The 13,493-nt window shown below is 33.2% G+C and overlaps 1 protein-coding gene and 1 pseudogene across 1 annotated transcript; one reads left to right on the top strand and one right to left on the bottom strand.

Moving 5' to 3' along the window:
* The first annotated feature begins 9,690 nt into the window (after window positions 1–9,690).
* On the top strand, window positions 9,691–10,242 carry LOC121392574 (annotated as a pseudogene).
* Window positions 10,243–10,933: 691 nt separating this feature from the next.
* Window positions 10,934–13,174, bottom strand: LOC121392573 (eukaryotic translation initiation factor 3 subunit L-like). The gene is given in 10 exon segments (XM_041523727.1): window positions 10,934–10,967; window positions 11,187–11,260; window positions 11,713–11,889; window positions 11,927–11,994; window positions 12,051–12,098; window positions 12,101–12,134; window positions 12,201–12,274; window positions 12,328–12,391; window positions 12,445–12,502; window positions 13,149–13,174. Coding segments are annotated over 10 exon segments (657 nt in total).
* Window positions 13,175–13,493: the final 319 nt, after the last annotated feature.

Below are 13,493 nucleotides of genomic sequence, written 5' to 3'. Positions count from 1 at the left end.
ATATAGAATACCACACTAATTGTGTACATTATCACGTGTGTTACATAATGTAATTAATAAAACCACCAACAAGGAAAGCTATAGTGTATGACTGGTAGCAATTTATTACGAAAGATGACTTCTAATTATGGATCAAAATGTCTCAACGACAACAGGGTCAACCATTCATCACAACAAGGTCCATCATTCTTCAGTACAAGGTCCACCAATTCCACCACCACCAGTACAAGGTCCACCAATTCCTCCACCATCACCAGTACAAGGTCCCAATTCCTCCACACACCACCACAAGGTCCACCAAACCCTCTGCCACCACTACTACGACTGCTACTTTGTCTTATTAAAGAGCTCTTCTCTACTTTTTTTGCTGTATTACAGGACAATTCCATAATCATTTAGCCTCAGCAAGGTAGGTGTGTTATCAGTGTTATCTGGTGTCTTTTGCCATTTTATTGCTTTTAGTTAATTTGGGGTCACTAGCATTGATATATATGTTGTTGCAGTATGTCCTTATAAGGATTGTTCTTATTTCTGTTCTAAGTATCCTCACGAGATAACAGTATGTTTTTGCTTGCAATCAATAATGGTAGTACATATATCAATCCTGAAAAGTACTACAATTGGTATAAAATTCTTGTTAGTGTGGCAACAGCTGCTGGGTTTTTATCATATTATATGATGGTGTTCTTGGTTTTAATTCCTCTTTATAGCAAATGTAAGTGTTGTATAAACTGGCCTTAATAAAAAATGTAAAGGTTGCCTAAAATTGTTTGTTCTAAAATACAACAAGCTATAGATCATGAGTCCTACCTTCTGCCATTTGAGGGACTCGACAGAAAGTAAACAATCAACTCTATTAAAAAGCAGTGCAGTCTTTATATTTCAACATAATTATGTTCTAAAATTTGGTTTTGTATTTTAGTAGTTTAGGAGTATTTCTAACCAATCATATTCAATCAAGTCACAACTCTGATCTGAAAGATAATCTATTGATATCACTGGCTTACTTTTTCAGTTTTCGTCTCATTTGTGTCATTCAAAGCTCTTTTATCTTCTCCAAAGTAGCTTATGCTGTGTCAAACCGCTGTCATGATTTGATGAATAAATTTATTGACACTGACCGTGTCTGGAAAAAGAGAAAATGTAGAAGAACTCAAACAGCATGATAATTTCTGCAACTCTCAGTACATACAACACTTACTAGAGCCTCAATTGATAGAGTCATTACATATGAATGACAGAACGGAATATAAAGAAGCTCTGAAAAATGCACGTTTTGAGGTTCTTAGGAAGATTGACAAAACATTCATCAATGAAATGAAAGCCACACTGGGTCCATATAGTCACTGGTTTGCAGTTCACTGGGTTCTTTATATCATAACTACTTTCATGTCTATAGCATTCCTAGCTGAGACATACAGCCAGTATGTTTATTCAACACATGATATATCATGGGTACATGATCCGAGGAAGAGAATGAGTATGATCTATATTGTACTGTCCACACTTGAGCATGCATTTCTCTTTGCCTATCCATGTTTAGGGCTGCTCAAATAACTTCATCCAGGGAGAACCTTATTAAACAGTTCTCAAACCATCCATGAAACATATACCATTGTCAATACAAAGCTATTTTATAGAGTATCTCAAACACACAGAATTTTGGCTTCAAAATTGTCGTTCTTTGCTTGAAGATTCTTTCGGTTTCAATCTAGCATTGTGATCTATTTTTGTGGTGTGGATTGGTGTAATACTTAAACTATCATCGTAAAATGAACACAAAGTTAATGTGTACCTCTCAATGATTGTGTGCAGTACTATATTATGTGTGCATAATAAACTAGTGCTGTAAATATAGATAAATAAATAGGTTTATTTTAATATGGAAGTTATGTGTAGAAATTACTAAAAATATTCATTATCTGCCATCTTTCCTAATTAATATTATATAAAGTTTAATTAATAGTTTTTGTCAATATAGAAAAAGTCAATATATATACACAAACCTTTAATATAGACTATTAAATATATTTTTTGTATGTTTTATTCTATTATGAAAATAGTTTAGTTTTGTAGTACTAATGCTGTAGATATTAAATAAAACAGAATCAATATAACAATAAAAATGTACATAATATTAATAAACACTAGTTCAATAATTTATTTTTTGCAAAATGGATTTTATTTGAAGACGAGGCTTGGCTGACATCACTCATCTCTTTGTACTAAAACACCTCGTGCTTCACTAAAAATATGAAATTCATCATAGTTAGCCATTGATAGAGAGGCTGTATTGAAGTAATACTTTTAATGATAAAGTAATTCTTGAAACTCTAAAGTATGTATATGTTTTTATTGCTCATTAATGTATAATTTAATTATGTGGGAGGGGAGGAGCCTGACATGTGGCAGAATGGTGTACAAAGCTTCATTGATTTCACTATGATTTTAAAATTTACTGATCTCTAAGCAAAATAGTGTAGAGAAATATAAACAGATTATTTGTGTATTATTCTCCTCCAACCAACGGGTCCATTATGACAGCTGCTCAAAAAAGACTAAACATTTATTTGAAGATGAGAAAGAGAAAACAGAGACACTACCTGATGTAAGCCACACCCACATCTATTCACTTTATTTGAAAACTAAAAACATACATAGATTGTCTAATAAGTTATTAACCTGGACTACTATTAAGTACTACTCTCTTTTAATTGCATTCAATTTGTTTTAACTCTAGCTTCTTATATTATAGTTGGTTAATAGTACACTGTATTGAGGTAATATAATAACTAGTTATGATAATACATTAGGAAGTAGATGGCCTATAATGTAATAGTAGGTATATTACTATCTGTTTAATAGTACAGTGTATGAGGTAATATAATAACTTTAAGTTATGATAATACATTAGGAAGTAATATATATAATAATATGTATATTACAGTACACATATCTGGTTAATAGTATAATATTATTGCACATTGTATTGCTCTAGTGTTAACTTCACTGTTTTAAAGTTATAGTCATGAAGTAAGTAAATGATCTACTGTATAATAGTTGGTATACACAATATTGGTAGGTAATATAATCTTGATATATCATATATCTCCTTATTATAGGAACATTGGAAGTATCCTGAGTATCCATTAGCTAGAATAAAGAAGATTATGAGAATGGATGAAGATGTCAAGGTATTATATTAAAAATACTAACAGTCAGTTTAATAATATCTTAATATTTACTCTAGATGATAAGTGGTGAGGTACGTTATGATAGGGGGTGTGGTCATTACATAATACATGATTGGTCTTATTATAGGTTCCTATATTGTTTTCTAAAGCAATTGAATTATTTGTGACTGAATTAACATTGAGAGCATGGATCTATACTGAGAAGACTAAGAGAAGAGCAGTACAAGTAAGATAACACTGACCACACCTATTAGACACACCCCCTCTAAGTGCCTTATAAAGTGGCAGATTTAGTTGGGTGTGGTTAAGCATTTAATGTATTTTTCTGTAGAGAAGTGATTTAGCAATGGCTATTGCTAGGAAATGATATGTTTGAGTGGTGATGGTGCTAAAGGAGAGACAGAAGGAGGAAGACTAGCATCGGACCCAGCTCTAGCTAGTTTAGCAGTCACTTCCACTTTAATGCAACAAGTATGTAGTACATTATTATACAATAGTAATGTTATTAGATGTAGACTCTATTAGGTTTGTTACTATGTAATATACATTAGTATAAAGCTATATAGTGTACTATAGTATTGGAGTTATGTGTCTCTCCTTTAGCAAGTTCAGTTACTTTCAACAGTTAGCTCAGATACAACATCATCAACAAACTCAAGAACAACAACTGCCACCTCAAGTACCAGTAACTTCTCTTCCTCAGTAACCCACAAATGTAAGAGGCAGTATTTCATTCTAACTATGTAGCTCTTTCTCTCTCTCTCTTTTACATACATACACAAACACATAGTCTGTTTCAGATATTCAGACTTCTCATTTTACAGAACTTAATTTTCCTAGTTCTATGGAAACAAACAGTTCCACATAACATAGCTCCTAGTGACAATAATCTGCTAGGATTAACAACACATCCTAGTAATAATATTGATCTATTTGTCAATACTTGATCAACTCTTTATGTATTTATTTATAAAGTGTCAACTTTAAAACTGAATTTGAACTAGAATTTGAACTAGAATTAGCTCAAAAACATTTCATAGAAACACTTTTTAGACTTGAATATAGAAACTAAAATAAATGTCTGTATAAAGATGTTATTAATCATGAAGAATCCTAATCTCTTTATGCTGAATATACTATACATATGGCCTACGTTCATAAAAATGGCTTTTAAGTGAATGTACTTCCTTGTAATCTTCAAAATCCCAGACAATGTCATTGTTAAACTCAATAAATACTGGGCAATATTTTACTTAATAGCTATTAATTCATGGCTACCTCATAAAAAATCTTTAGATACTAAAACTAAACTAAAGGGAACATTTCAGGATTACCATGACACACACATACCCTCAAAGCGTTTTGAAGGATGATGAGGGGTTAATATGTATGAAAGGGTCGACATCATCTTTAGTATCAAGACAATGGGTAACTTTTATAGGAAGTTATACTGGTGCAGTTTGTATATAGCTACAAAAAAAGACAAATATGAGGTAACACAAGACAAGGAGGACTATGTGATATTAGAAAGTAATGACAAGACAATACATGACCTGTTTGTTTCATGTCCAAATTCACTATTGATGTCTCAGACTAGTGAACCATTTACAATCACATTACAATGTCCATATGCACAACCTACAAACTGATCCTTGACTACTCATATACTCATATACTCATATACTGAGTAGTTATTAGAGATCCTCACTAAAAGATTACACAAAGGTACATCTGATTCAATGAGATGTCAGAGAGAATTAATGTGTTATAATTATTAGTATCATTATAGTTGAGTTGATCATTATCAGTCTAAGAACATCCAAAGGTATGGATTTTACTCAAAACATCATTCACAACTAATACTTGACACTTCATAATATTAACACAACAAAACAATATAATTTTAATATGTAAAAAACAATAAAGAATGAGTGTACCAACCAAATTTAAACCCCATTTGAACTTAGTTTTATTTCTCCTTCACATAAGTGAACTAGGAATATCACATAAAATTAAAAGATGATAGAGAGAGAGATCAATAAAAAAACTCCTTAAGTATCTTACTAGAATTTCATCATTAGCATTAGGTACAAATGGAGGAGGTGGTATATACGGTGCTTTACCTCATAAATTAATAAAGGACACAACAACAAATTAATAATAAAGTATTGTCCTGATAATGATTACCATAAAATGGCAGAGGTCCTGGATCTATTGCTTCATACTGAGGAGTAGTACAAATCAGATGATAACTTTTATCACCAAATTAATGATGATATTTGAAATGTGCATTATCAAACAACTCACTTGTGGAATGGTGGTGGTACTCTAGTTAGATGACAGAAAAGGAGTTTGGTCCACTATCCTTGTTGTAATATCCCTCTAAGTCTCTGTATGACTAGCTCTAAAGAATATAATGTTTTTATTCATAGAAAAATCTGCTTATTCCAGGAGTAGTCTGACATGCCAACCCTTTGCTAATAGAGGAAGGTCAAAGGGTTGGCAATACCAGACTATTCCAGGAGTGGGTAGATAAAGTAAACTAGGGTGGAACGGGGGACAAATTTGTCTTTCACTGTTTACTAGTACTATTGTTTTACAATGGTGTAGTATGATATACACCATAAACAATGTGATTTAAAGGACAACACTGCATCAACAAAGAGTGCACAATAAGATACAAACTATTAGAAATAGCATAAGGATATAGCTACATATAACAGAAGGAAATCTCATAAGTTGTCTGTGTAATTCAAGGCAACAAGCCACATTATGATATTGATGTGAGATGAGTCCTTTCTTTAATGAACATACTTGATCAACATTGATAACAACATTAAAGAGAATAAAGTAGTAATCTGTGGAGGGATAAAAACAAATATTATATGCACATAGACAATTAAGTCACTAATAGAATGATATTGTAGCTAAGTCACATGTGCCAGTCTGTGAAAACAGTCAGCTGGTTGTTATGAGATAACTTATATACTTTCAAAGGTGTTGAAATAAGTTATTTTTGAGGCACTAATATTGGGTAGACAGACCTTCATTCTAAGTAGTTAGCGTGACAGACTCATAAACAGAAATATAATATATATATATCCTGGACAGATATATATTGACATTAATTTAAGAGTATTCAAAAGTATAGAAATTTGCAAAGTATCCAATAGTTAATATTAATGTATAACAGTAATAATATCATTGTGTGACTTGGGATATGAGGTTGGAGTGACTTACTTTCACTATTTGTATAGGATACTACACTAATTGTGTATATTATCACGTGCATTACATAATGTAATTAATATAAACTGCCAAAAGGAAAGCTATAAGGTATGACTGGTACCAAATTATTACAGAGGGGCTTCTGATTATGGATCAATGTCTCAACGACCACAGGGTCAACCATATTCATCACCACAAGGGTCAACCAATTCCTTCAGTACAAGGTCCACCAATTCCTCCACACCACCACTACAAGGGTCCACCAATTCCTCCGCTACAAGCCCAACTAAATCTTCCATCATCACTACAAGGTGAACCATATCCATCACCACAAGGTCCATCAAAACCTCTGCCACCACTACTACAACTGCTACTGCTACTTTGTCTTATTAAAGAACTCTTCTACTTTTTTTGCTGTATTACAGGACAATTCCATAATCATTTAGCCTCAGCCACAGTAGGTGTGTTATCAGTGTTATCTGTGTCTTTTGTGTTTTATGCTTTTAGTTAATTTGGGGTCACTAGCATTTGATATATATGTTGTTGCAGTATGTCCTTATAAGGATTGTTCTTATTTCTGTTCCAAGTATTCCTCACGAGATAACAGTATGTTTTTGCTTGCAATCAATAACGGTAGTACATATATCAATCCTGAAAAGTACTACAATTGGAACAAGCTACTCATTAGTGTGGCCACAGCTGCTGGATTTTATCATATTATGATGGTGTTCTTGGTCTTAATTCCTCTTTATAGCAAATGTAAGTTGTTGTACAACTGGCCTTAATAAAAAATATAAAGGTTGTCTAAAATTGTGCTGTTTTCAATACAAACAAGCTATAGATCATAAGTCCTACCTTCTGCCATTTGATGACTCGACAGAAAGTAAACAATCAACTCTATTAAAGCCAGTACAGTTTTTCCTATTTCAACATAATTTATGTTCTAAATTTGGTTTTGTATTTTAGTAGTTCAGGAGTATTTCTAACCATCATATTCAATCGAATCACAACTCCTAATCTGAAAGATAAATCTATTGATATCACTGGCTTACTTTTTCAGTTTTCGTCTCAATTTTGTGTCATTCAAAGCTCTTTTATCTTCTCCAAAGTAGCTTATGCTGTGTCAAACCGCTGTCATGATTTGATGGATAAATTTATTGACACTGACGTGTCTGGAAAAAGAGAAAATGTAGAAGAATCTCAACAGCATGATAATTTCTGCAACTCCGTACATACAACAGTTACTAGAGCCTCAATTGATAGAGTCATTACATAATATGAATGACAGAACGGAATATAAAGAAGCTTCTGAAAAATGCACGTTTTGAGGTTCTTAGGAAGATTGACAAAACATTCATCACTGAAATGAAAGCCTCACTTGGTCCATAGAGTCACTGTTTTGCAGTTCACTGGGTTCTTTATATCATAACTACTTTCATGTCTATAGCATTCCTAGCTGAGACATACAGCCAGTATGTTTATTCAACACATGAAGTATCATGGGTACATGATCCGAGGAAGAGAATGAGTATGATCTATATTGTGCTGTTTACACTTGAACATACACTTCTCTTTGCCTATCCATGCTTTAGGGCTGCTCAAATAACTTCATCCAGGGGAGAACCTTATTAAAGAATTCTCAAACCATCCATGGAAACATATACCATTGTCAGTACAAAGCTATTTCATAGAGTATCTCAAAACACAGAATTTTGGCTTCAAAATGTCTTTTCTTTGCTTGAAGATTACTTTCGGTTTCAATCTAGCATTTGTATCTATTGTGGGTGGATTGGTTGTAATACTTAAACTATCATTGTAAAACGAAACACAAACTTAATGTGTACCTCTCAATGATTGTGTGCAGTACTATATTATATGTATAATGAACTAGTGCTGTAAATATAGATAAATAAATAGGTTTATTTTAATATATATATATGAACTGAAATATTTCATTATCTGCCATTCTTTTCTAATAATATTATATAAGTTTAACATTAATAGTTTTTGTCATAATTATAGAAAAGTCAATATATTTACACAAACCTTTAATATAGACTATGAATAAAAGATTTATATACACAAGGTACATCTGACACAATGAGATGTCAGAGAGAATTAATGTGTTATAATTATTAGTATCATTATAGCTGATCATTATCAGTCTAAGAACATCCACAAGTATGATTTTGCTCAAAGACATCATTCACAACTAATACTTAATACTTCATAATATTAACACAACAAAACAATATAATCTTAATATGTAAAAAACAATAAAGTAATGAGTGTACCAACCAAATTAACCCCCATTTGAACTTAGTTTATTTCTCCTTCCCAAAAGTGAGGAGGAAGAGATATTCAGAAACGTGATTTGCCATTGGGACCGTCACGTAAAAACTCATGGCCAAGACCGGTTACCACATTTAGCACACGATACCTATATAACAAATGAACAAACTAACTAATGTAAGAACCTCCCAGACTCATGCCCATTTCGTAAGTTTCTAGACTCATACTTATTTCTCACCTGCTCAGACCTGAACATTACTTTTATTAATAGCAAAGTATGAAAACTTAGATAATGAAGGAAATCACCTGTGTTAATACAATAAAGATGTTGGAATTATAGTATGCTCATTTCCAGTACAATCTTATACTATCCCTTCTCATAGTTGTTACCTTTAGAGCTGAGGGTCCATCAGGTCTTTTGAGATGCTTCTGGTGTTACAGGATCTGTGAAAAGCAGGCCATGGAGTGTCGTGTTGGTACTTTTTAGTACTTTGAAGAGTGGGACATTGCATTTTGAACAGCAGTATGTACCTAGTGTAATGGTATAGATAAAATAAATTTAAGATAGTGTAATTCATATAAAGAGAGAGAAGTGTGGTTATATAATGCAGTCTTCAACAAAAAACATGATAACACAAATAAAGAATAAAAGTTAGTGACACAATCACTACTTTGACTAAATCTAATATTTAATGTAGTTCAAATCATACCGGAATCAAAATGATCTCTATAATGTTCACCAGAGGACAGCCACAGAACGACATTTGATTTTCAGGGTTGTTTGCTACTGATTCAGCTCTCCTCAGCAAACTTGATATGCGCATGCGCAGTACAATCACTCCTTGCTGCAATAGGTTGCACATGGCGTAGTGCATGAGAAGGTCTTAAAAGAAATCTCTTACAAATCAACGTATTGAAGGATAAATATCTCAGAAATACTATTCTAGAAAGATAAATAATAACCCAGTGTATCATCATGGTGCGTATGAGTGTCTTGAACGATGCCCTCAAGTCAATATGTAATGCTGAACGTCGAGGCAAAAGACAAGTATTGTTAAGGCCCATCCTCGAAAGTAATCGTCAAATTTTTAACTGTAATGATGAAGAAAGGTGAGTATTAACTGAACATATGATATAATGATTATCCTATTGTATTAAACAGGTTATATTGGTGAGTTTGAGATTATTGATGATCATAGAGGGGGTAAAATAGTTGTTAATTTAATGGTCGACTTAACAAATGTGGTGTTATTAGTCCACGATATGATGTTGCTCTGAAAGATATGGAAAAATGGGCCAGTAATCTATTACCATCAAGACAATTTGGGTGAGTTGAGATATTATGACCTTGAGTCCATCCCCCTAATGTGTGTAGTTACATTGTCCATTAATTTTGGCATATAATTTTTAATGAGTTATCTTTCTGTCTAGGTTTATTGTACTGACTACTTCAAGTGGTATTATCATGGATCATGAAGAGGCCAGAAGAAAAACACACTGGTGTAAAATATTAGGATTCTTTTACTGAGATTTTGAACTAGTTGTCGTCATGGCAACAAGCAGTCAGTTTCTTAAATTGTTTTGTGTATTATTATTATATAAGAGACAACATATTAAAGAAAAAACAGACAATATATATTGTAAGTACACTAAATTCCTTCCAAATTATGAGCTATGACTAGGAAGTCAACAGATGCATTCTTACATCTTGAAGTTTATGATTTTCTAAGAAAGTAGTCACCATAGCGACGAGCTACTTTAGTATCTGCTATATGTATCATATCCTGGTGACATAAGGGTTTAAAATTGAATTGTGTTTTCTGACAGAACTTACTCCATCAATGTAAAAGTCAATATCAGAGACAGTTTGAGCATCTGTGGCATGAGAGCTGGTCAGAGAAGTTGTCCTACGTTTGTGCTACAGTAAACAAAACAATGGTCCTCTTTCAACACAATATTATATTACCTTGAATCTCAACAACAAACTCACGCAATGTGGCTTCATCCTAGAGAAATTGCACACACACACACACACACACATACTAGTTACATATGTCTGAAGTTTTTCACCTTTTCCATAAAAGAGGCTAACTTAGTTACTGGCATAGTTGTATAAAACTTGGAGATAACTGTTGTACAGGGCTATAAAATATAATCCCCTGTAACATATGATTAGTACCTTCTGATGACTGGCAGTATGAGCTGAGGTTCTATCTCCCTCATGAAAAGGTTACATTGATGGTCAGTGGGCGCCTGTAAAAAAAAAATGATTTAGTCTCATTCTCAAACCAGGTCTCATTCTTATGTCTTGGGAGTTTGTCTAACCTTATAGTTATAGTTATCAGGGAGAGCATCATAGTCTGGTGCTACAGGTGATATAAACTTGGGACAACATTGAGTGAACAATTTCTTGTATGTAGCTAAATCACTAAACACACAATAACACAAGATAACGTCCAAAATAGTAAATACCCATCTTGAAGTTTTGTCATGTCTTCAAGAAATCGACGATCCTTTAATTGTGAATTAACAGCTTCATCAATGTGCTACATTACAAGGAGCATTAACATTAACATTAAAGTATTTTTCTGTATACCTGAGGATAGAGTGTTAGTACCATAGCTAAAGATATACAACATTTGATCATTTTGTTTATAACCTGGTGACAAGGAGGGAAACTGGACCTGTCTGTATTTATAGAGAAGCCTTACCATATCTAGCTGATATGATTTAGGCTGAAAATGTTGCTGACTCTTTGTATGAATACAATAATGTTTGAAAAAAAACACGGACTGTGTCCTAAAAGAGATTAGTTTAAATACAAAAAGAGTATGTCATTCCTTACTTGATAATCTTCTCATCATAAAATATGAAAAACCAAGATAATAGTAGAGAGCAATTTGACTAGCAGGAACACAGAGTAGTAGCTAAAACCTGAGAGAGAGAGAGAGAGTGAGAGAGAGTGCTTATATCAACCAACATATGGTAGTTTTCTTACTTTTTTAGAAAGTTGTACATTAGTTACAGATTGTAGAGCAGTGTGATAGTCTCCTAACTGACAATGAAGTCGTAATAACCCAATAAGACTGAAATAGCCAAGGTTCTTATAAAGAGAATGAGAACCAAATATACCAGCAACTGAAGCAGGATCTTCTCCAGCCATAAACGCTTCTAACTATAGTGGATAGATGAGTGTAATGGTAAGTCAACACACCAGTTTACCTGTAGGTGATATTGGACTTTTCAACAAGAGAATATAGCACATTTAAAACACCATGAACTATTCCAAACCTAGAGAGTTAAAAATACAGACATAAGCCATGACAAATGTGGTACTCACTTTAGAGTCCTCTTTGAGCATTTTGATTTCATCAGCTGATCGATGGTCAGTTTACCACGAAATTGAACAAAATTTTGAAACTACAAAGAATAATACAAATTAACAAATATACCAAATTAATTAACCATTTAGCATAGATAACAGACCTGATAAATGAATTCATCCACAATATCCCATAACCACTGGTTTGGTAGTTCTAAATCAATGGGTTCCTCAGTATCTAGAAAATACTTGCTCTCATCACATCTCTTACATCATAGTGACATAACTTACTCAATATAACATTAAAAAAATCACAGTAGCTGTAGTATGACTCAAAACGATGTTCTATAGTAGGCTACAGACAATACATGTACATGTATTAATACATATACATGTAATAAATGTTACCTTGTGTTTAGCATAAATATGTCTATATCGTAGTTCTTGAAATAGAATTAAGAAGAAGCTTTATCTATTAAGATAATAATAGGTTATGTTCTAATAGATTATCATACCATCTTGTACTAGTGGTGCTATTCTCTCGGTTCAGGCCCATGGAAACTCTTTGAAGTAACGATCAGAGAGACGATGTGAACTCATTTTCATAAATAATAAGTATTCAGGAATATTCTAGAACAAAGATTGATAAATAAGCTGTCTGTCCATTAGTCTTCTTATCAATTAATCTGTTTATTCACCCATCCATTCATTTTCTCATTTATCTATCAATCCATCCATTGTCTGTCCATGGTGTTACAATGAGACACTATTAACCTTTTGTCTTAATTGATAAAGGAAATAGGGAAGAAAATGTTTTGACCTCTTCTGCAATATATAAGTCAGGATGATCTTCAGTAGGTGGTGGTGGTATGGCCATTGGTGGCATCATTTCATATGATGGTACTAAAACCAGTCGTGTTTAGTAGTAACAATAGTAATAATTGATGTACCTGGTGGGTATGGATTGACAACATAAGGTGAGGGTCCAGGAGGAACACCAAATGCGGGTCCTGGAGGCCCATTGGATAAGAGGGTGCTCCGTACATGACTGGAGGGGGGCAGCATATGACATCTAAAATAATAAATATCAATGTAATACGTTTATATGATACATAAAAAATACCTGGTATGGATCCATTTTGTAAGTCCTTACACGTGGTTTAGAGTATCCGGAGATGAACGGGGAATTAGACTTGTGGTCAATATAGATTATAGAGAAATGTCTGGCATTGGGGGCGCTATAGAGATCATCGTTACAATTCTTCTAGACACAGAAGTAGAAGTAGAAGTCCCAGGCGGGATTCTTACAATGGAAGCTTTAAATAATGCGCGACATGGTGGTTATGGAGGAAGTCATGATGGATATGGCCATCGAGACAAAAAGAGGTGAGAAATTAGTGATCCAATGATTTTATTTACCTTCTTTGTAGTGACTTTCGTGACCTGGATACATATGT

This window comes from Gigantopelta aegis, unplaced genomic scaffold (genome assembly GCF_016097555.1).
Source record: "Gigantopelta aegis isolate Gae_Host unplaced genomic scaffold, Gae_host_genome ctg4089_pilon_pilon, whole genome shotgun sequence".
In the NCBI taxonomy this organism is placed as follows: Eukaryota; Metazoa; Mollusca; class Gastropoda; order Neomphalida; family Peltospiridae; genus Gigantopelta; species Gigantopelta aegis.
This window is presented reverse-complemented; position numbering and strand designations above follow the sequence as displayed.